The sequence below is a fragment of the Heteronotia binoei genome, chromosome 1 (assembly GCF_032191835.1).
Source record: "Heteronotia binoei isolate CCM8104 ecotype False Entrance Well chromosome 1, APGP_CSIRO_Hbin_v1, whole genome shotgun sequence".
Taxonomy (NCBI): Eukaryota; Metazoa; Chordata; class Lepidosauria; order Squamata; family Gekkonidae; genus Heteronotia; species Heteronotia binoei.
In genome coordinates, this window is record NC_083223.1 from 63,589,074 (window position 1) to 63,610,778 (window position 21,705).

The window sequence follows — 21,705 nt, forward strand, 5'->3', positions numbered from 1 at the left end:
GAGGCCGTCAAGGAATACCAGGGTTGTGACATGGAGGCAGGCAACGGCAAACCACCTCTGAATGTCTGTTGCCTTGAAAACCCTATGAGGTCAGCTGTGACTTGATGGCATTTCCACTACCACAACATTAAACCTATCCGTTTGGGTCCACCCTTCTCTTTTTCTCTTGCCAAAGATTAGGCATGGTGTGGTGACATAAGAGGGAAAAGAGGTTGGAGATATCCAGGCTTGTAGGGGAAGGACACTTTGGCTGTCACCAGTAGAATGATTTCTAGGAAGACATTTAGCATCAGCACAGTCCATATTCATTTTCTCATTTAACAGTGTGTTCTGAAGCATAATCACCCAATGTATTAAATACTGTTGTTTCATACCTTAGGTCTCAAGCCAGGTACTGTAAACTCAGGAAGAATGTTACCTCGGAAATCAGCCCAAACACCATCTGGCAGTAAATCCATTTTATGCCCCATTATGCATTGCAACAAGAAGTTTGATGATGGATATCTTCTTCTAGGCCACCTTAAAAGGTAACATTTTTTCATGCTCGAAGTAAATACATGACTAAATGGGGTATTCTGTGGAGCTTCATTTTTCACTGTTTCGTGTATATTAAGAATTTGTCACACTATCCTTTAGTGCACTTGGTGCATACTAAATGAAGATACAGGAGAGGGTTACTCTGAAGTGAAATGGGCAGTTTTCAAATGCAGAATTCATATTGTTTATCTCTCTTTGCATATTATATATGTACTAGGAGTAAGGCCTGTTGTGAAAAAAAATACAATGGGCTCTAGAAGGAGGCTCTGGGCAAGTGCCCACCACCCTTGCTGTCTTCCCACCCAAGAGAAGGCATTAACTTCCCCCCATCCCAAGGGAAGCTTATCTCTGCTATCTAGAGAGCAGTTGTAAATCTGAGTGATCTCCAGTGGTTCCCTAGGAGGAAATTACATTTTACCTGTCTGAGGTCCCACCTCTCCACAGGCCCCGTAAATAGCCAGGAATTTCCTAACCTGGAGTTGACAACCCTATATCCTTCCCTTTATCTTCTCTTCTGACTTCAGCTTTCCATCTCCTCCCCCCTCCCCGCAGCCCCTACATAGGTTGTCTTTCTCCATGGGGCGGGGGTGGGGGACCAAAGCAGCTTGTATCATTCTCCTCTCACAACTCTGTGAGGTGGGTTAGGCTGGAAATCTGTAACTGGTCCAGAATCATTCAGATTCCACAGCAAGGACCTACGTCCAGCAGACCCCACTCTGAAGCCCTAACCCCTATGCCCTCCTCAAACTCCACCACAGAATCTCCAGGAATTTCCCACCAACTTGCAACTGGCAGCTGTAGTCAGGAGTAGCCTCAATGAGTTCTGCCTCAGAGGCCTGTAGTGAGACCTTTCAGATCAACAGTCTTTCTCTGATAGACTGTTTAATAGGGAGGAGTTGTCAGCCATTACATCAGCTTACATCATTCTCCTCTCCCTCCCCCCTTTGATCTGAACAACAACCCCATGAGGCAGGTTAGGCTGGATTGAAATCACCCAGTCAGCTTCTACAGTCCTCATCTGGAGATTGGGAACAGTAGTTCCCCGGGAGGAAAGGCCTCCCTCAGAGGCCTGTAGTGATACCTTAGGAATTTCCAACCAACCTGGAAAGATATAACTAAAGGCCTCTGGGTGAGTGCCCTCCAGCGTTGCTGTCATTCCACTCACCCAAGTGAAAGCATTCACTCCCTCCCCGACTTCCTACAACAGGACCTGAGGAGAAGCAGTACTGATCAGTAAGCTCCCTGTCAGCAGAGAACTGTCTCCCTTGAAGGTCAGTGGCCTTCTGCTGGGGTTCTTTCCTGATGGAGCCGGAGGTGGGCAGGGGAGAGCAGTATCAGCCAATTGCATGACAGAGACAGGGTGAGCCAATCCTGTGCAGGCTACATCCAACGAATGAAAATCCTCAGAATTGCCACCACGGTTGGGCATTTATTTATAACTGATGATGAAGATATATATATATCTCTGTGTGTATGTATATATATATATGTGTGTGTGTGTGTGTGTATAATTCCAATTCACTATCTTCTTAGGTTTGATCACTCTCCATGCAACCCAGCAGTGACACTACATGGACCTCCATCTAGTTCTTTTGCCTGTATAGTCTGTAACAGAAGATTTCCTACTTCTCAACAATATAGTGAGCACTGTTTATCTAAGGTAAGAATTTGAGGACAGGTTCTTTTAAAGAAAATAGCAAATTTCGCCCCCTCCAACGAATAACATTCAGAGGGAGACCCTGTGTATTAACCTCCTCAGAGGTACTCATAAAAATACAAAATTTAGCTTTGATTTCTCATATTTCACCTAGCTTAGCAGAAAAGCCAGTGAGATCATATCCCCCACTAAATCATGTAGCTCACTTTGGATCAGTCATGAACAGATTAAAATACTACACCTGTCCATATCTGTACATACAAATTACTTGATCTGAAAAATTCCCTAGCAGTACAGCCACTGTACTCTTTGGCTGGGATTGGAATTCCTCCCTTTATTGTATGTATGTATCAGGGGTGGCCAAACACCACGCAAAGTAAATTTTGTGAATGTGATTGCTTGTTCCTTCTGGAGTTTACAGAGTACCAGCTTTCTCACTCTTTCCTGACTTCTCCCATGCATAAAAGTTGCAAATGAGGGTTGTCTGCTTCTCTAGATTGCAGAAACTCCACCTCCTTTCTTGCTGCTGATCTGTTCATCTGGAACCAGAAAATGAAAGTGAAACTTTCCCAGCTTTGGAAAGTTCTTGTTCGCTAGGGTTGCCAAGTCCAATTCAAGAAATATCTGGGGACTTTGGGGGTGGAGCCAGGAGACTTTGGGGGTGGACCAGGAGACATTGGGGCGGAGCCAGGAACAAGAGTGTGACAAGCATAACTGAACTCCAAGAGAGTTCTGGCCATCACATTTAAAGGGACAGCACACCTTTTTAAATGTCTTCCTTCCATAGGAAATAATGAAGGATAAGGGCACCTTCTTTTGGGGCTCATAGAATTGGACCCCCTGGTCCAATCGTTTTGAAATTTGGGGGATACTTTGGGGAGAGGCACTAGATACTATATTGAAAATTTGGTGCCTCTACCTCAAAAAACAGCTCCCCCAGAGCCCCCGAAACCTGCAGATCAATTCCCCATTATACCCTATGAGAAGACGTTTCCCTCTCCACCCCCCCCCCTCCACCCCCCCCCCCCCCCGTTTCTGGGAAATCTGATGCAGGGGACAGAACTCACTCACCTCCAGAGGTGCAAAGGCACATGGTCCTTTGGGGGCGTGGCTGGGCTCCCCTCCCTTCACCGGCCAGCTGACTGGGGGCGGGAAGCAGCCTGAGAAAACGGAAGAGCTCTGGCTGCCGTTCTCCTCCCTCCCCTCCCCCCGCTTTCCCTTTTATGGCCAGCGGGGGGAGGAGGCTCCAAATCTGGAGTCTCCAGGCCTAGCGGGGGATTTGGGAACCCTATTGTTCGCATTCAGAGTTTACTTTAAATGAAGTTTGTATCTTGGTGTAATTTTTGGTACAATTGCGAAACAGATGTTGCTGTAGTTAATGTTGAAAGAAGCTGATATTAAATCTCTAACTTTGACAAATATTTTTGCGGTTGAGACGTGTAGTTGTAGAGTCGAACATTTCATTAAGCCTTGCATTAAAGCAACACGACCTATTCATTTTTTAGCTTGTTATATATGAATAGTGGTCAGGGAAATTGACAAATGTTGGTCAGGGAAAGTCAGGGAAATGAAAAATATTTTTTTAGTGGCAACACTATATTAGAATTCAATGGTGAATCCTAATTAGAAGTTAGGAACAGTCTTTTCATAGCAGTTTATAAAAATTCAGTAAATAGCACTCAATAAACCTTCACTGTATCTGCAAAAATGACTTTTCTGTTTCTCTCCTCCTCTTCCCCCCCCCCCTCTGGTTTCCAGGCAAATGAAAATGATGGCCATGAAAGAAATTATCCTCCTCAGCATATTCAATTTTTTGCATGTCCATGCTGTTTCCTTCTTTTTAGCCTAAGAAATGAGTGCCTGGAACATATGTCTGGGAAGAATCATTTTTCTCACTCTTTTAAAAAGAATGGTATGTTTCTTCTTTTTTGACTCTGGTATGAACACACACTGCATTATTTGGTTATCTACAGAAAAGCATGATGTGCTTATCTGGAGTAGGTCCTTAAAAATGTTGCCTCACATACTACCTCAGATCACTCTCCACCACACCAGGGACACCAGAAGGAGCTTATTGTAGGATGCAGCTTGGTTATAAAACTCTTATGCCTGTAGCCAAAAGCAATATATGTGAGGTAAAGTCAATAAAAAGGCTTTTTAAAAAGGAACAAAGGTTTATTTTGAACAATAAATAACTATATAAACAAATAACTGAGGTAATTGTGACACTTAAATATTGAGGTAAAAGATTCATTTTACTACACATGCCAAGAGAGTGTATTTCATAGGTTACAGTTTTTTCAGATAAACTTCTTACTGCTTCTTGTGTTTTCTGGTTAGTACTGGGGAACTTGCCCTGACCTGGATAGCCTGGGCTAGTCAGATTTTGGAAGAGGTTCAGTTAGCCAAGAAATACCACGGCTGCTATGCAGAGGAAAGCAATGGCAAACCACTTCTGAATGTCCCTTGCCTTGAAAACCCTACAGGGTCACCATAAGTCAGCTGTAGCTTGACGGCTTTCTGTGGGTTATTAGCTACTTGTAATGTTCATGTTACTATTCCATAACATTCCATAGCAGCTTATGAAGTCTTGAGGCACACACATGAAATAACACTGAAGCCCTGTCAAAATAAAAACCAAAAACCACATCATCTTATGGGATGAAGGTGAGTCAAATTGTTCTTGCAATTACTTCTGAAAGATGCTCAGGGTGTGATTATGACAAATCTCAGGGAGAGAGACTAGCTTTCTCTTTGACCAGCAGTCAGTGTTTGGCTACCCACACTACTGGTCCAGGCTTGAGTGCAATTGATTTACTTTCTCACAGCTAAATCTTCATAGCAGCCAGGGTGGTTGGAGTTTTGTTTTTGTTTTGTTATTGTTGCAGGAATTGATTGGAAACTTACTGCATGTTGTACATGGTGCATTATGAACTTGATGCCACTGCTTCATAAAAATCTTGCCTTCCTGCCTGTTTGCCGTTGCAGATAATGCAGTGGAATATAGTTTGGGGGGAAGGGTGGGGCTGATATCTGGATCTGATCTGAGGACTAAATGACTTTTGCTCAGTTCTAGTTTAGTGATAAGGTATTTGAAATCCATTTTATATGGTATTTGAAATCCAATTTATACCTCTAAGCAGACTTTTCCAGCACATGTTGTTTTTGCATTCTATTGCAGATAAGACAGGGACCGCACTTCCTTTGCCTTTCCCAGCCTATGCAAAAAATCTTCTAATCTCCTTGTGCAGTGAAGTTCCATTCCAAGTAAAATGTACATCCTGCCGTCAGGATTTACATTCCCATGTGGAGCTAACAGCACATTTCAGGTTTGTGAGAGTTGTAACACCTGTAAAATCTGACTTCAGACCAGTCTTTGTAAACAGCCGTTAGATATTAAGCCCAGCTTCTGTTCTTGTGTGCCCCTTGTCTTTTGTTTTGTTTTTTCATCTTAAACATGGAGGTGATGCGTTATCTAAGTCCAGTAGACTAGACAGAATTGTGAATGGTCAGCCATAATGCCGAAGTCTATTTCCACTGCTGGAAAAGCAGTAATGTGCAAATGTGTGTATGTGTAAATATATAGATATACACACTCCTGCCTTTTAAAGGGCTGAGACAACAAATCATGTACTGCTTCCAGTGCACTGAGCCAGCTACCTGTCATAGTTTTAAAGGGTTCCAACTTAAACTGGATTTTAAAAGTAAATTGTACTGTAATAGAAAGGTGGCATCAAGAATATTGACTGCTTTTTAGTGGACACTGAAAAATGTTTAGAGTTACAGCTGCCAAGTCATTTTTGTTTTCTTTTCCAATTACAGAACTCGTTGTCGTAATGCTGGTCCAGTAGCTGTGTCAGAGAAGAATATCTCCCAGGTTGCTGAAATATTTAAAGTGAAAGGTTTTTGTCACAGCTGCAATGAGCTGTTGGTTGATGACAACCATGTCCGTCGGCATACTTGTAAAACCTTACACGAGGTTAAAATTCTCACCACAGTGGAACAATCAATCTTGATGTTTTGCCATGCCAATAAAAATGTCTCTTACATTAAGAAACACAGAAGCCTTGTAAAGTCTTCTCTTCTGAAGAGATCTTTGGATGAGAATGATCAGAGTGAAACCATTTCTAAACAAAAAAGGTTTTTGGAAGACAATGGTGAAGAGACTTGTAGTGACCGCACTGTGAAAACCTGGATGTGTGAATGCCATCTGACATTTCCTTCTGAAGAGTTAGTAGAGAAACATATTTTTTCTTCAAACAGAATATGCCACAAGTGCGCTGTGTGCGGGAAGCTTGCAGAAAATCCAAGCATTATCCGTTTGCACATGAGCAGGTTCCATGGAGGAGCACACCTGGCTGATTTCCTCTGCTGGTGTCAGTCCTGCAGTGTAGACCTTCAGAAAGGGTATGATATAATGGCGCACATTACTGAATTTCACAGTGGACACAGCTACTTTTGTGAGAAATATGTTGGTGAGGATGAGCTTTCTCTGTCTACTGACAGAGTTAAAGATACAGTCTGCGATAAATCACTTGAGCTACAAGACCAATCTTTGACCCCTATAGAGCCATGTCCACCTGAAAATCCAGTGGACTTGTCTGAGGAAGCTTCTCCCCAAGGAGAATGGCAGTGCCGCTTATGTGAGGAAATCTTTGACTCAGAAGATACTGTGAAACAGCATTGCATGTCACTGGAGAGCCATCATATTCATAGATACAGCTGTGGCATGTGTAAAGATACATTTCGGAAAATAGAAACACTTCGCCGACACTGCCGTGATAGGCATAACAATGTGATACAGATTAAATATTTCTGTGGCTTTTGTGGTGACCTGTTTTTTGATGCTGAGGAGGAGCTTTTAATTCACTTCAGGGATTTCCATAGCACAGATTACATATGTGTGTCTGCTGCAGCAGCAGAAACATCAATCAAGATCTTTGAGACAATAGAAGAAAGCAGCCTTCTAAACTGTGGCTGTAGAGAAAAATACATCTCCAAAGAGAATAGGAAAGCCGATTACAAGAAGTGCCAAGAAGCCATGCTGGCAAAAGGTTTCCTGTGGTTTCGCTGCACTTCATGCTCTGCAACAGCACAAAGCCATTCTGATATGATTATTCATCTTGCAGGCCACACAGGCGATAAAGTTGGCAAAGAATTGTATGTTGTGAGGTGTGGAGCATGCAACAGAAGTTTTAGTGAGCCTGCAGTTGCCCATCAGCACTATCATTGCAAACACTGTGTCTCACAAAAGCCCAAGTCAGGCCCACCAGCAAAAAGTGAAGTCTTCCAGTTCTCTGCTAGTGGGTCTTTTGTAGACGAGAAACCTGACAAACTGAAGCTTTCAGCTGCTGTGACTGCACTAAGTTCAAAATCCATTTCTCCAAGGAAGCCGGGAGCTATAAAGAAAGAAGATCTTGGCCACTGTAAATACACTACTTATTTTTTATAATTTAGATTATTATACTGCTGTTAAAACATAGTACCTACCTACCACTGTTTCCATTGGTGTATGAGAGAGAGTGATTGATCTTGCTTGATTTCCATTCTTACTGCAGCCCCTCCCTTAACCAATTTTTGTTTTTGTTTTGTCCAGGCAGATCTCTCTCTAATAACTAACATATCTTTAGAGAAAGGGGAATTATTTCCTTGCAGTAGTAGAAACAGCAAAACAGTCCATAGAACTATATTTTGAAAATAGTCTGGATTTCAGTATCTATGATTAAATGTGAAATATGTTTTGATCTCTTCCTCCCCGCCCCCCAACATAGACAACGAAGATTTTCCTGATCTAGATTACTTGTGCACCATGACACATATTATAGTGATGGATTTAGATAACTGGGGAAACCTCTTCCACCAACTGCCTGCTACTCTTAACCAAGGGACTTTTATCTGGGGCTTTCAAGGTAAGGGAAAGAATTAACTGTTGAAGCATAGTAATTAGAGCTTTATAGAATAAGCAGCACAGTTTCTTAGAATCTGACAAAATAGCAAAATTCAGATGTGGTCCATGTTCTACATTGTGCTTTCTTTGGTTGTAAGCCAGAGTGTTTTCATCCCCACCACACACTGCCGGTTCTGTTTCCCTTCCTCTCTTTTCCTCATCAGCAGCTACTTTGCTCCTTCTCCTTGACTGCCTGGTTTTGCAGAGTTGCTAGGAAACCCCTAATGCCTGTTACAATCTCATAACATCTTCCCTGACCTGGATGGCCCAGGCAAGCCTGAACTCATCAGATCTTGGTAGCTAAGCAGGGCCAACCCTGGCAAGTACATGGATGGGAGACTTCACTGGAATACCAGGGTTGGGATGTGGAGGCAGGCAACAGCAAGCTACCTCTCTGAATGTCACCAGAAATCAACCATGGCTTCCAGGCACACATAAAAACACGCATACACAAAAATACGCCCCCCCCACCCCCGCAATCTTGTGGTATCTTGTGTGGGACATCCTCAGACATCCTCCTCAGCTTGGGCTAGTGGAGTGTATTGCACCATAAGCTGTCCTTGATGTTCTGTAAATTGATGTTCTAAAGGATTTGTAATGAGGGAGCAAATGGTCTCAGGGACAGTGCATAGAAAACCCAAAGCAATGTATTGAAGGATGAACTACCTTCTTATTAATAATTTTTCTCTTTTTTGCTGTAAAAGTGAATCTCTGGCTGTCTTTTATGCTGGACTTTGATTAGGGGAGCAGATAACATTGCTTAGATGCTGCTTGGCTGTTTCGTATTGATTTGGAGCAGTGTAAAAATTTCCACACTTGTACTTCGGTCTGATAAGCTAACAAGAAACTTAGAGGAAGAGTTGAGTTCATCTCGTTCACTGTACTTATCAACCATATGTAACCTTTTCCTGTTTCTCGGAAAATTTGCATAACATTTTATGGTTTTCACAGTGACATTCTCCACTACTAGCCCATCCCTTCTCCTTGTGAAATTTAAGTGATGTTTTGAATTATAGGTCCTCCCTCATTTTATTGTTTAGGTGAGCACAGCAATTGGAAGCAACCCGTGAACTGCAAAATATTTAATTATCTTAAGAAGATTGGATGTTTCTTCCTTCATCCACACTGTGGTACAAGGAGGGAAGCAGCTGACTTTACAATCTGTGTACATGTAAGTCATCAGGCTTCTTTGACAGCCTTCTCTTTTTGTCATTCAAGAATGACAGCCTGGGCCAAATCTACATACATGGACACATCTGTAGGTACCGGAGGGTGGGCCACAGCAGTATCCTTTTTTTTTTCTTCCAGCCATACCACTTTTTAAAATTTTAGCAAAACATAAAGAGAGACATATACAACAAGGTCAGCCTACTACACTTTGTTTTTATAAATATTATTAAGAGTTGAGTGCATCTCGTTCGCTGTACTCATCAACCCATATGTAATCTTTCTGTTTCTAATAATATACATCTTCATCTGGGTTCAACTGATTCTGGTATAGCAAAAGCAGCCTCCAATTTTCAATAAATAGGCTTTGTGAGAATTCCCCTCCCCCCATAGTTCTTCATATTTGTTTATGTCAGCTTGTTCTTCACCATCACAATCCAAAGAGGCATATGTTAAAGTATTTATTTATTTATTAACTGAAGTATTTTCTATCAAATGTCTGTTTAAACTACACACTTTTGGTTTGGGTTAATTTGCACTCTGTTTCGTAGGTGGGCCGCCTGGATGAGTATCTGCCGAAGCATATTCCTTTCACCATTCTTTCTGGAGACAAAAGCTTTCTGGAGCTGGAGAACCAGCTTAAGATGACTCAACGGGCAACTCACATTCTAGACCCTCATAAAATTGATGCTGATATAATGTGTGCCTTCTTAAATAGCATTTCAGATACAGCCAAAGGTATATATTTTTAACTAACTGGCACACACGCTTCCTCCAAAGAGCTCTGAGAGGCATAGATGATTCTCCTCTGCCCATTTTATCTTCTCAGTCACTGGGAGGCAGGTTATGCTGAAAGATAGCAGCTTTTCTGGTCAAGGGGATTTAAATCCAGGTCTCCCAATTCCAAGCTGAATGCTTTAGTCGCTATACCACATTTGCCCTCTTACAATGTGTTTTGCACTCCTGGGAGGGGATGAACTTTTCTGGGAAGACAGACCTGAGTGTATTAAGCCTCTGTTCAGAAGGTGTGTGGTAGTCAAAGCACCACAGGGAAGGGGGATTGTGTGAGCTGAGATATTCCCTAGTGAGGACAATATTTATGTTTGCAGAAAATGAAGAGGATTTTCCAGTGACTACACAACAGTGCTTGCAAGAGCCACCAATTAAAGAAGGTATGTCTTAATTTCCATATGAGAAGTTTATTAATTTTGTGTGGCCAAGGACTTTTTAGGTCAAGCAAGGAAGAGTCTAAAATCACAATCATAAGGTTGGAAGGCATTTCCAGGGTCATCTAATCCAACCCCCTGTACCATGCAGTCAACTCACACATACCTCACAATGACGCCTGCTTCACGCCCAGAAGATGGCAAAAAAAAAAAACCCTCCAGGATCCCTGGCCTAGAGAGAAATTGCTGACTGAACCCAAAGTGGTGAGAACAGGATTTCCCTGGGTATGTAAGAAAGGGTCATGAGAACTAGGCACTGATGCACCCCTTCCTGCCCTCCTTAAGTTCACCGAATCAACACTGCTGTCAAATGGCCACCTGGCCTTTGCTTTTTCTATGTTAAAACAATTTTATTTGGTAACATATGGTAACAAATTATATTTCTTGCATCATTAATAACTTCTTTTATCTATCCCATATATTACTTTCTACCCACCACTCCCCCCGTTACTTGACCCCCGCTGGTGTTATTTACTTAAAATACTAATATTTAAAGGTACCCTTAACTAATAAAAACCAAAATTAATATTCTCCTTTTTCCTAAGACTTAATCATTATCAAAAATTGTCCAATGTCCTTTTACTTTCCACTCTTTTTCTACATATCTTCTGATTTTTTTCCACTCCATCTTAAAAACTTCTAAATCATAGTCTCTTAAAATTCTTGTTAATTTGTCCATTTCACTCCACATCATAACTTTTACAATCCAATCCCATTTCTCTAGTATTTTTTCTTGCTTCCACAACTGCACATATAATGTCCTAGCAGCTGAAAGCAAGTACCAAATTATAGTTCTATCTTCTTTTGGAAATTTTTCCATTTATAATCCCAACAGAAAAGTCTGCAACTTTCTTAAATTCATATCCCAAGATCTTAGAGATTTCTTGTTGAATACTGCCAATACTTTTTTGCTCTTTCATAAGTCCACCACATATGGTAGAAAGAACCTTCATGTTTTTTACATTTCCAACATCTGTCTGGCATCTTGTTGTTCATCTTTGCCAATTTTTTAGGAATCATATACCATCTATACATCATTTTAAAACAGTTCTCTTTAATACTATGACACGTCGAAAGCTTCATAGAATTCTTCCACAAGTATTCCCAAGTTTCCATATGTATTTCTTTCTTTACATTAATTGCCCATTTAATCATTTGAGATTTCACTACTTCATCTTCCGTAGACCATTTTAAACGTAATTTATATATTTTTGAAATTAATTTTTCATTGTCTCAAACCAGAACTTTTTCAATTTCTGTTTGTTCTTATTCCTTCAGTTTTGATATCATTATCCACCAAACTCTTTATTTGTTGCACTTGAAACCAATCATATTTATTATTCAGCTCTTCAGCAGTTTTCAATTCTATTTTGCTGCTTTGTATTTTTAATAATTGATTATATAACAATCACTTTTCTTCACCTCTCTCAGCCTTTATTTTTGTTACTTCAGCTGGCACTATCCATAGCAGTCTTCTCTCATCTCCATATTTCTTATATTTCATCCATGTACTTAACAAATTATTTCTTATATAATGATGAGAGAAAAAACCGTCCATCTTCTTTTTTCCATAATACAAATACGCGTGCCAGCCAAATTTATTTCCGTGACCTTCCAACACTAAGAGTTTTTTATTTAACAGCATTATCCATTCCTTTATCCACGCTAAACAAACTGCTTCTTGATATAATTTTAAGTTCAGTAATTGAAATCCACCTCTCTCTTTTGCATTTGTCAAAATTTTCATTTTGATCCTTGGTTTCTTCCCAGCCCACACAAATCCTGAAATTTTTCTTCTCCATTTATCAAATTGTTTACTATCTTTCACAATAGGAATAGTTTGAAACAAATACATTATTCTTGGTAGAATATTCATTTTAATTGCAGCTATTCTACCCTGCAATGACAAATTAAGTTTATTCCATTTTAACATATCTTCATCCATTTTACGCCATAGCTTCTCATAATTATTTTTGAACAAATCAATATTCTTCATTGTTATCTCCACACCCAAATATTTTACCTTGGCGATAACTTCACAGCCCGTCAGTCTCTGCAAGGCCTGTTGCTTGTTTGTATGCATATTTTTACATAAAAATTTTGATTTTTCTTTGTTAATACAAAGTCCCGCTAACTCCCCATATTCTTGTATTTTAGCTAACAGCAAAGGTGTAACTTGTATGGCATTTTCATTTATAAACATTATATCATCTGCAAATGCTCTGTATTTGTAAGTAAATCCTTTTATTTTTAATCCTTCTATTTCTTTATCTTCTTGAATCTGCATCAATAATATTTTAAGAGTCATTATAAACAACAATGGGGAAAGCGGACAACCTTGTCTTGTCCCTGTAAGAGCTGCGTTTATACATAGCCTTGCACGTTGTTCAGTATATTTTGCTTTTATCATTCTTATAAAGCTTTCTCCCAACTCCATTTTCTCCATTACTTCAAACATAAAGTCCTAGTTTAAATTGTCAAATGTTTTCTCTGCATCCGCAAAGAATAATGCTACTTCCTTTTTTGGATGTCTTTCATAATATTTTACAATAGTTCTAATATTGTCTCTTATTTGCCTTTTGGGGAGAAACCCCACTTGATCTTCCTTTATAAAATTTATCAAATGTTGTTTAAGCCATTCTGCCAAGATTTTTGTATATATTTTATAGTCATTATTTAATAGCGAAATTGGTCTGTAATTTTTTACATTCGTGACATCTCTATCTTCCTTTGGAATCAACAAAATAACAGCTTCCTTCCCTGTGTTTGGTATTTTCCCTTTTATTCTTATCATGTTCATCAACTTCTGCAATTTCGGTATTAACTCCTCTTTAAAGGTTTTAAAGTATTTAGCTGTATATCCATCTGGCCCAGGTGCCTTTCCATTTTTCATTGCATTAATTGCTGCTTCAATTTCTATTTTTTCAATTGGATCATTCAAAACTTTTCACATATATTCTGTTAAGGGTTCTATTTTTATCTTTTGTAAATACTCATCCATCTTTTCTTTCTTTATTTTAACACCTTTAAACAACTTGGCATAATACTTAAAAAATTCTCTTTTTATTCCCTCTTGGCTAACCACCTCTCTTCCATCTACCACAATTTTATTAATAATTTTATTTTCTCTCTCTTTCTTCAGTTGCCAAGCCAAATATTTTCCAGGTTTGTTTGCACCCTCAAAAGATTTCTGCTGCAATCTTTTAATTCCATTCCAGTTCTTTATTTAACAAATGTCTTATTTGCGTTTGTAGTATTGTAATTTCCCTTATAATTTTTTCCCTGGACTTTTTCTCAACTCTCCTTCTTTTTTCTTTATTTCATTTTGAATGTCCAACTGTTTTTCTTTTGCTCTCATCTTTATTATCTAAAGTAATCAATATTCCTCTCATTACTGCTTTATAGGCATCCCAGACCATCTGAAATTCTATATCCTCTTTGTCATTCATTTGAAAGAAAGCTTTAGTTTCATTTTCTAGGGATGTCACTATTTCTTTATTCTGTAGTAAATCTTCATTCAATCTCCATCTTCTCAACTTCTTAGACAATTTTGTAATCCACATTATTGGGTTATGGTCAGCCCCAATTTTAGGTAAAATCTCTATTTTCCTTGTTATAAGACCTAAATCTTAGTGCCCCACAACATGTCAATTCTGGAAAAAGTTTTATGTCTTGCTGAAAAAAAGGTATAGTCCCGCACTTCAGGATTAAATTTCCTCCATATATCCTCCAAATTTTCTTGTTTGACCAATTCAAAAAAAGACTTTGGCAATTTTCCTTTATTATTATTTTTTTCCCCCAGACCTATCCAGTGTATTCTTAATTGTTCCATTAAAGTCCCCCATTAGCAAAACTTTGTCATAAGTCAGTTCATCAAATTGTTGTATAATGTCTTTTAAAAAAGCATCCTTTGCACCATTTGGTGCATACAGTCCCAATAACAATGTTTTTTTGCATTTAATATTTCTACTGCTACAAATCTTCCTTCTTTACCTTCAAACACTAATTTCAGCTCCAATTCTTGTTTAATATAAAAAATCACTCCCCTTTTCTTCTGTTCAGCCAATAAATAAAATTCTAGTCCCAATTGTTTATTCCATAAAAATTTGTAATCCTTTTGCTTAATATGCACTTCTTGTAAACAAACTATATTACAATTTTGCTTTTTAATCCAATGAAACGTAGCCCTTTTTTGTGGTGAATTTAGTCCATTTACATTCCAAGACAATAATTTGTAATCCATCATGGTGCAAATTCTTTATGTTCTTCATAAAATCTACGCAGTTCCACCTAGCCTTTGCTTTTTCTTACTATATCTACACACTCCTGAACAGAAAGCACATAGTGGTAACAAAAAAGGAACAGCAGACAAACAATAGTGCAAGAGTTAGGAGGCAATGGTATGAATTAACTCATTTGCACAGTATTCTATGTATGGGCCTCAAAATCTGCATGGAGGCAGCAATATATTTTATAGTGGGTTCTGACAACAAATTGTGATGAACCTTCACATGGACGTACTGATTCATAGTCTATATAAGTGATGTGTGCCTGCCTGCAGTACTGCATATTCCAGGGTGGTCATACAGGAGCTGCTGCTTGTATGAGCCAGCCCTGAAAGACAATGGCTTGCTCAAGTTCATCCTGTTTGATCATAGCAGAGGGAGGATTAGAATCCAGGGATGGAAGTCTCCTAACTAGCATCGGAGAGGTAGAAAGGCAGTGTTTTGTTCTAGAGTCACGTTAAGCACAAGGACACCTGTATTTCTTATTGATCCAGATACCTACATGGTACTCAGCACCTTAAACATAAAGTTCTTTGTAGTTAGTTACTTTGTAGTTACTTATTTAATGCCCCTAAAGATGGTCACACTGCTAAACAACAGGTTTTCACCTAAATATTATTTTAAAACCCTGACTAAATAAAACTAATATATTTATGCAGATGAAGATGGACAATTCCAAGAGGCAATCAGACGAAGTTTTCAGGAAAGATGAAGATATCCTGAGGAGATTAGTGCTCTACAACATCCAAGCTGCTGTTGTCATGGATTAGAAAGTTGTCAGAATTACTGCTTAACATTTCAAACTATAAATGGCACTTTAAACAATTGAGCTCCCTCAAGCCTCTTGTCTAGCATAGAATTAAGCACACTTTTAAGTCCTACAAGACTGCTGTCAAATTCAAGTGTGCTTAGCTGCATTCCAGATCTCGGTCATTGCAGTTTATCACAATATAGTATAAAGTGGTGCATGAGAGGGAGAATACTGTAAGAATACTTGACCATTGCATTTTAAGGACCCAGTGGAAGGCTTTCATGATGTTCTCTAAAAGCTAAGATAATGATTTATTATTTTCAGTGTTTTAATCTCTTTTTATGTTGTATGTATATTGCTAGCAAGGCTGTGCAGCAGGTACAAGTATTGAATCCTCATTTTTCTTGGACCATCCTGTCTTAGTTGATTAGCAGAGCAAAGATCTGTACTTACAATTTAGTTTACAGATAGACTTGAGAACACTTCACTGTGGTGTAAAGAAGCACTAGTTAGTCTGGTTACTTTTATTTGTTCACTTTGAATTTGAGGAATGAATGCAATGCCAAAACAATTGTGTTGTCTGTTTTTTTCCCTGTGTCTTGTTAATATTTCAGAAAAGTTCTTTTTCCTTTATTTCAAAGTCTTAACAGTTTTAGGGGGCTTTTATGTTCAAGTATTGATTAATTGTAGCTATTAGACAACATATGCCATACTTTACCATAATTAAAAGTATTAATTTGTGTAATGTTCCCATTTCAACCAAAGGCCTTGAAACTTTTCACACTTCTTTCCTCATCCAGCTCTTTTCTACACACGCACACATTCTTTTCCAAGTTGGTCTAGTTGTGTATCAATGAGTAGAATACAAAAGATGCTAACGTAAAATTGCAATCCTGCACGTGAAGTTGCCTTTTACTTAATCAGTCTATTGGTCAAACAAGGTCAGCATTCTCTGCTCTGATTGGTAGCAGCTCTCCAGGGTCTTAGATGTCAAAGGTCTTTCATGTGACTTAGTAGTACTACCTGATTTTTTTTTAAATAAGGAGATGCCAGGAATTGAACCTGAGATCTTCTGCATGCAAAGCAGATGATGCTTTAAGTGAGCCACAGTCCCTCTACTGAAACAAAAGATAACTTCGTTAACTCCCCCTATATGCTCACTTCATCTGTCTTCCATTGGATCTTTAATATCTTTGCCTGAGTCTGTAAGCTGTGCTGCTCTATAATCAGGGTCAAATAGCTTATTTTTTGATCAGTTGCCAGCTTGCATTCTCCCTATACTTCACATCAGCCAAAGCTATAATACTTGTAAATGCTTTCTATACCCTTTTGCACTTTAGTAACCAAGTACTTATCCAAGCACTCTTGACATCATTTGCATAATGGAATCAATTATCCACTCCCACTTCACCAACCAGGTTTTCCTATAAAGAGCAGATAGATTCATGTTCAGTAGCACCTTAGACACCAGCAAGATAAAGCTTTTGAGTCAAAGCTCCCTTTTGAATCTCAAAAGCATATATCCCTAAAATTTTGTTGGGTCTCTAAGGTGCTATGAGACTTGAATCTAGATTTTACTACTAAAGACCAGTTTCCAAATCTGCCTTCAGCTGCACTCTGTTCTTTCTTCTGAGAGCCAGCTGTGTGTAGTAGTAAAGAGTGGCAAACTCTTAATATGGAAAACTTGGGTTTGCTTCCCCACTTCTCCACATGCAATCAGCTTGGTGATGCTGGGTCAATCATAGTTCTCTCAAGAGCAGTTCTCTTGGAGCTCTCTCAGTCCCACCTACCTCACAGAGTGTCTTGTGGGGAGAAGAAGAGAAAACAATTGTAAGCCGCTGAGCTCTTGAGTAGTGAAAAAGAGGGGTATAAAAACCAGCTACTTTTCCTTATCAAGCCAGTTATGACTTAATACAGCTGTCACATTTCCAGGAATACTTAGTTCATATTTTTCCTCAATCTGTATGTTCTTTGAATTGTTTCACTCTTAATTCCCCTTTGCTGAATTCTACCTTCAGTCTTTCTGCTACTCTTCCCCCACCCTGTTTGTGTATTGTCATATTTCTGTGTTAACAATATCCATGTGGGTTTTGTTTTTAGCCATGCTGATATTATTCATTGGGAATCTTCCCTGAGGGTCTGATAAATCCTGACGTAGGCATAATCCTTGTAAGATGATTCTGTGGCCAGAGTGCTAACATCTGGATATGGAGTATCATGATATTGTGGAGTGGCCCCAGCTCCTCTACTGTGATGAAAGAAAACTAACATGTATGAGAGAAGACTGCTTCTTGCTGTTTTAGCTTGCTGATTTCAAGTAGTTTTATTTTGTTTCTCAGCTAAAAATTCCTTGTGCATTTAATCAATAGGCTTCTTCAGGGGAATATGTTCTCATAATTACATAGGAATATTTATTCAGTTAAAATTATGTCAACAAATAAGTTTTTAAAAGCAAATTGCAATTTGTACATTGTAGTATCAAGCAAATAGAAAATCATTAAATATAGCTGTGAGGGACCCGGTCAGTGTCTGCTTGGGAGAGCGACCACTTTAAATTTCTCCCTAGTCACCTTCCCTAAGTCCCTCAGCACACTCAGAAATCCTGTCAGACCTCAAAAATAATAGACACCAGACGGTTTTAAACTCAAAAACCACAAAACAGATTTATTAGATAACAAAAGGCAAGGAAGAGGGATCAAAATAATATTGATTATAACTAAGCAATAATAATATGATTCCTATGTAATATTGATTATAACTAATCAATAACAAAATCAGTTGACAGATAGATGGTTGGCAAATAATCATATATTCATTTTCAGATTTGTCAGGCTGAGGTGAAATATAAATCTCTAATACTGGCAGAATATTTTTAAACAGCTAAACAGGCAGGCTTCAGAATTCTGCAGGATTTTTCTTCAGGCAGGCAGTGTCTTCTGGGCACTTAGAATGCTTCTTAGTACCGATCAAATAGCTGTTCTCTGGCTATTCAACTAATAAAAATAACAAATTGACTCACTCTTCACACACACACACAGAACTCCTGACTGGTGCCAGTTAATTCTCCCTCACAGACCCTCACACTAGCTTCCAGGACTCGCACCTCGTGTGTCTCAGCTCTAACTAGGTTTATGGTCTGAGTCTTGGGTAACCCTGCTGACTACCAGAATCCAGTTCTCCCTTCAGTATGTCTTTGTATGATCTTAGTTTGTACACCAGAGACTGCCTGATGTGCTGGCAAACTTTCCCTCAGAGTTCCTTCACAGAAGGTGCCTGGTGTTTGCCCCTGTCTGCCTTCAAACTCACTCAGACAGAGACTACGCACAGCTCTGTCTCCCACAAGGAGCTCAGCCTCACTGGCTGTTTTCAGCCCCTTGTCCGGTTGCTTTTACAACTGACCGGCCTAAGCCCACAGTCTTCACTTCAGACTCCTATGAAGACTTCTCTCGAAGACTCCCCAGCTAAGACTCAACTCCTGAGTTTTTTCTAAAGCCTCATTTTGTTCTTTTTTTCCCCTAGGGCAACATTTCAGCTACTCAGGTTAAATTCCTGAGTCGATCACAATAGCCACTAGAACTTACTCTGTCTTTATGGTTGCATGAAAGAAAACAAGGGAGAGAAAGAAAGTCCCCATATGAGAAACTGTCCAGCACCCAACCACTGTTATATAATTATGAAATCCCAGTACTGTATTTTGTATATTATATTACTGATTCCCCTGCAGAAGTCTTGGTGAAATGTGTCAGGAATTCTTGAGTAATAAAACATATTTTTTTTCCCTTGACTCCTCAGCCTGCACCTTATTTTTATTAATGGCTTGTGAAGCCCTTTTATTTTCTCCTTGCTTCAAGTAGTTTCAGTTACGAGGAAGTACTAAAACCTGAAAATATCCACCAGCAGTCTAAAACAATACCACTTGAATCTGTTCATTACGTAAACTGTAGGCCTGTCATCTGATGAGAGAAAAGCAGACGTTATTTAATCAGTTGATTGAGTTGTAGTTACATATACAGTGCAGTCTGTTTAAAACAAAAGCCTATTTCTGTTGTGTGTATACATTCCCTCCTATACGAAAGAATAAGAGAGAATGCTTGATGTAAATAATTTACTGACTGTGTAATAGAAAATACTTGTAATTGGATATGGAAAAATATTTCTGTTCCTTGAGGTAAACAAACTACTAGTGGATGTGTATCATTTGAACATAGTCAATAGTAACATCTCTGAGAGTACTGATTGCTTGTTGGGGATGAAGGAATGCTTGGACTAAAACTAACATCTTGCTATGAAAGGTAGTTACTGCTGTTAGTAACAAGGAGCATAGTAGTAACATTGCTCCAAACATTTCTAGAAGTATCGATTGATACTTTTTTATTGCATATGGTTTTAAATGTTTTGTTGTGGGGAAAATGCTTGTTTAATGAGAAGACATTCTGAATTTAATAGGATGTACCTTCAGTGTGCACATCAGCGCTATTAGAATAAAAAAATATGAAGACTTTGCCCCATATATAAGTTGTGGTTAGATAATGGCATGTGTTAATGGTGCTATGTTATGCAGAATTATTTCAGCCTAAATCCATTAGATGGAGTTCCTCTGCATAAGATTACACTGTGGGGCATTAATCCTTTCAGAAGTTTAAAAAAATTGAAGACCTTTTCAAGTTGGTTACAAGAAACCTGCTAGATGTGTATGTAGTAAACATTATCTTTACTCCAAATAGGGTTGTTTATACCATTGCGAGGCCACAACATACTTTCTTTTTTTATAACTATATTTATTATACCTTTCTTTAGAAATTTCATACAGTAATAGAAACATGACATATGTATAACAATCACACAATAAAGATTAATACAACAAAACCAGCTTTCCCACTGGTGGAAAAAGAGGAAAAAGGTCTCTTCTGGCCACCAAGATAGATATATTAGGGATCATGGAGACTGACTCAGATTGAGTGGAAACGTTGGCTGAATCTAAGTCTGTATGAGACTGGATATAGAATCACAGACTTGACATACAGTGTTTTGAATTTTTACTTCGGAGCTTTTAAGACCTTGAATAGCCAGGGACCAACATTTCTACAGTTCTGCTTCTACCCTTATGTGCCCCATTGAGCTTTGCACTCAGCAGATCAGCATTTACTAGTGATCCCAGGCCCAAAAGGCGTCTGTCTAGCCTCAACTAGGGCCAGGATGTTGTCCCTCCCCCACAACCTGGTGGAATGAGCTCCCACTAGAGATCAGGGCCCCATGGGACTATACAGTTCCACAGGGCTGCAGCTAGGATTAAAAGGTTGGTGGGGCACACAGGAGGATTTTTTTTTGTTAGAGGGGCCAAGGAGATGGACTCTGGGCATTGAAAGTTCTACTTAGGAGTAAGCCTTCCATGCAACTGCCTGGCCCAGGGCTCTGTGTATGTGTGCTGCTGCAAAGTGAAGCTGGCCGAAAATACCTGTAGGTGGCCCAGCAACCTCCCAGGAAGCATGCCAGGGGCCGTGTAATGTACTCAGGAAGTGACACCGATGGCTATGAATGGTGGGGCCAGCTGCTTTCCGGATGGGTGAGGGTGGAGGAGCCAGCTCCCACCATCTCTGCAAGACAGAGCTATTCCACCAGGTTTTTGGGTGAGGCTGCAGAAATCAAATACCATTTGGCCCCTCATGTTAGCATCTTCTATAAGATCTATAATTTTGAGGACTTAGGATGACAACCCCCACTTTGGTTTGGCTGAGAGTGGGGCATCTATCTGGAATCCCTCATGCAGGGGTGGAATTCTAGCAGGAGCTCCTTTGCATATTAGGCCACACCCCACTGATGTAGCTCTTTTTTGTAAGCTGTTGGAGGATTGGCTACATCAGGGGTGTGTAGTCTAATATGCAGAGGAGCTTCTGCTAGAATTCTACCCCTGCCATTATGAGATTTAGCCCTCTTAGTTTTTTCAACTAAATTAATACCAGGACACCCTGGAAATTGTCTGAAGTTAAGAACATAAGAAAAGCCATGTTGGATCAGGCCAATGGCCCATCCAGTCCAACAACATAAAGTTGTTTGAACAACGTTTTAGGGATTGAAATTGTTATAGTTTTTAAAGTCTGATTTTATTGTTTTATAACTAATGATGTAACCTACCC

The 21,705-nt window shown here is 39.3% G+C and overlaps 1 protein-coding gene across 1 annotated transcript in view; it reads left to right on the forward strand.

Annotated features, from left to right (window-relative positions):
* ZNF451 (zinc finger protein 451) overlaps positions 1-16,139 on the forward strand; it is a 31,345-nt gene extending 15,206 nt beyond the window's left edge. The window contains exons 6-15 of the mRNA XM_060235365.1: positions 380-527; positions 2,071-2,197; positions 3,953-4,106; positions 5,376-5,523; positions 6,017-7,620; positions 7,966-8,103; positions 9,182-9,312; positions 9,860-10,046; positions 10,418-10,480; positions 15,480-16,139. Coding sequence (XP_060091348.1) covers positions 380-527; positions 2,071-2,197; positions 3,953-4,106; positions 5,376-5,523; positions 6,017-7,620; positions 7,966-8,103; positions 9,182-9,312; positions 9,860-10,046; positions 10,418-10,480; positions 15,480-15,532 — 2,753 coding nt within the window. The 3' untranslated portion in view covers positions 15,533-16,139. The remainder of the gene's footprint in view (positions 1-379; positions 528-2,070; positions 2,198-3,952; positions 4,107-5,375; positions 5,524-6,016; positions 7,621-7,965; positions 8,104-9,181; positions 9,313-9,859; positions 10,047-10,417; positions 10,481-15,479) is intronic.
* The last annotated feature ends 5,566 nt before the right edge of the window (positions 16,140-21,705 follow it).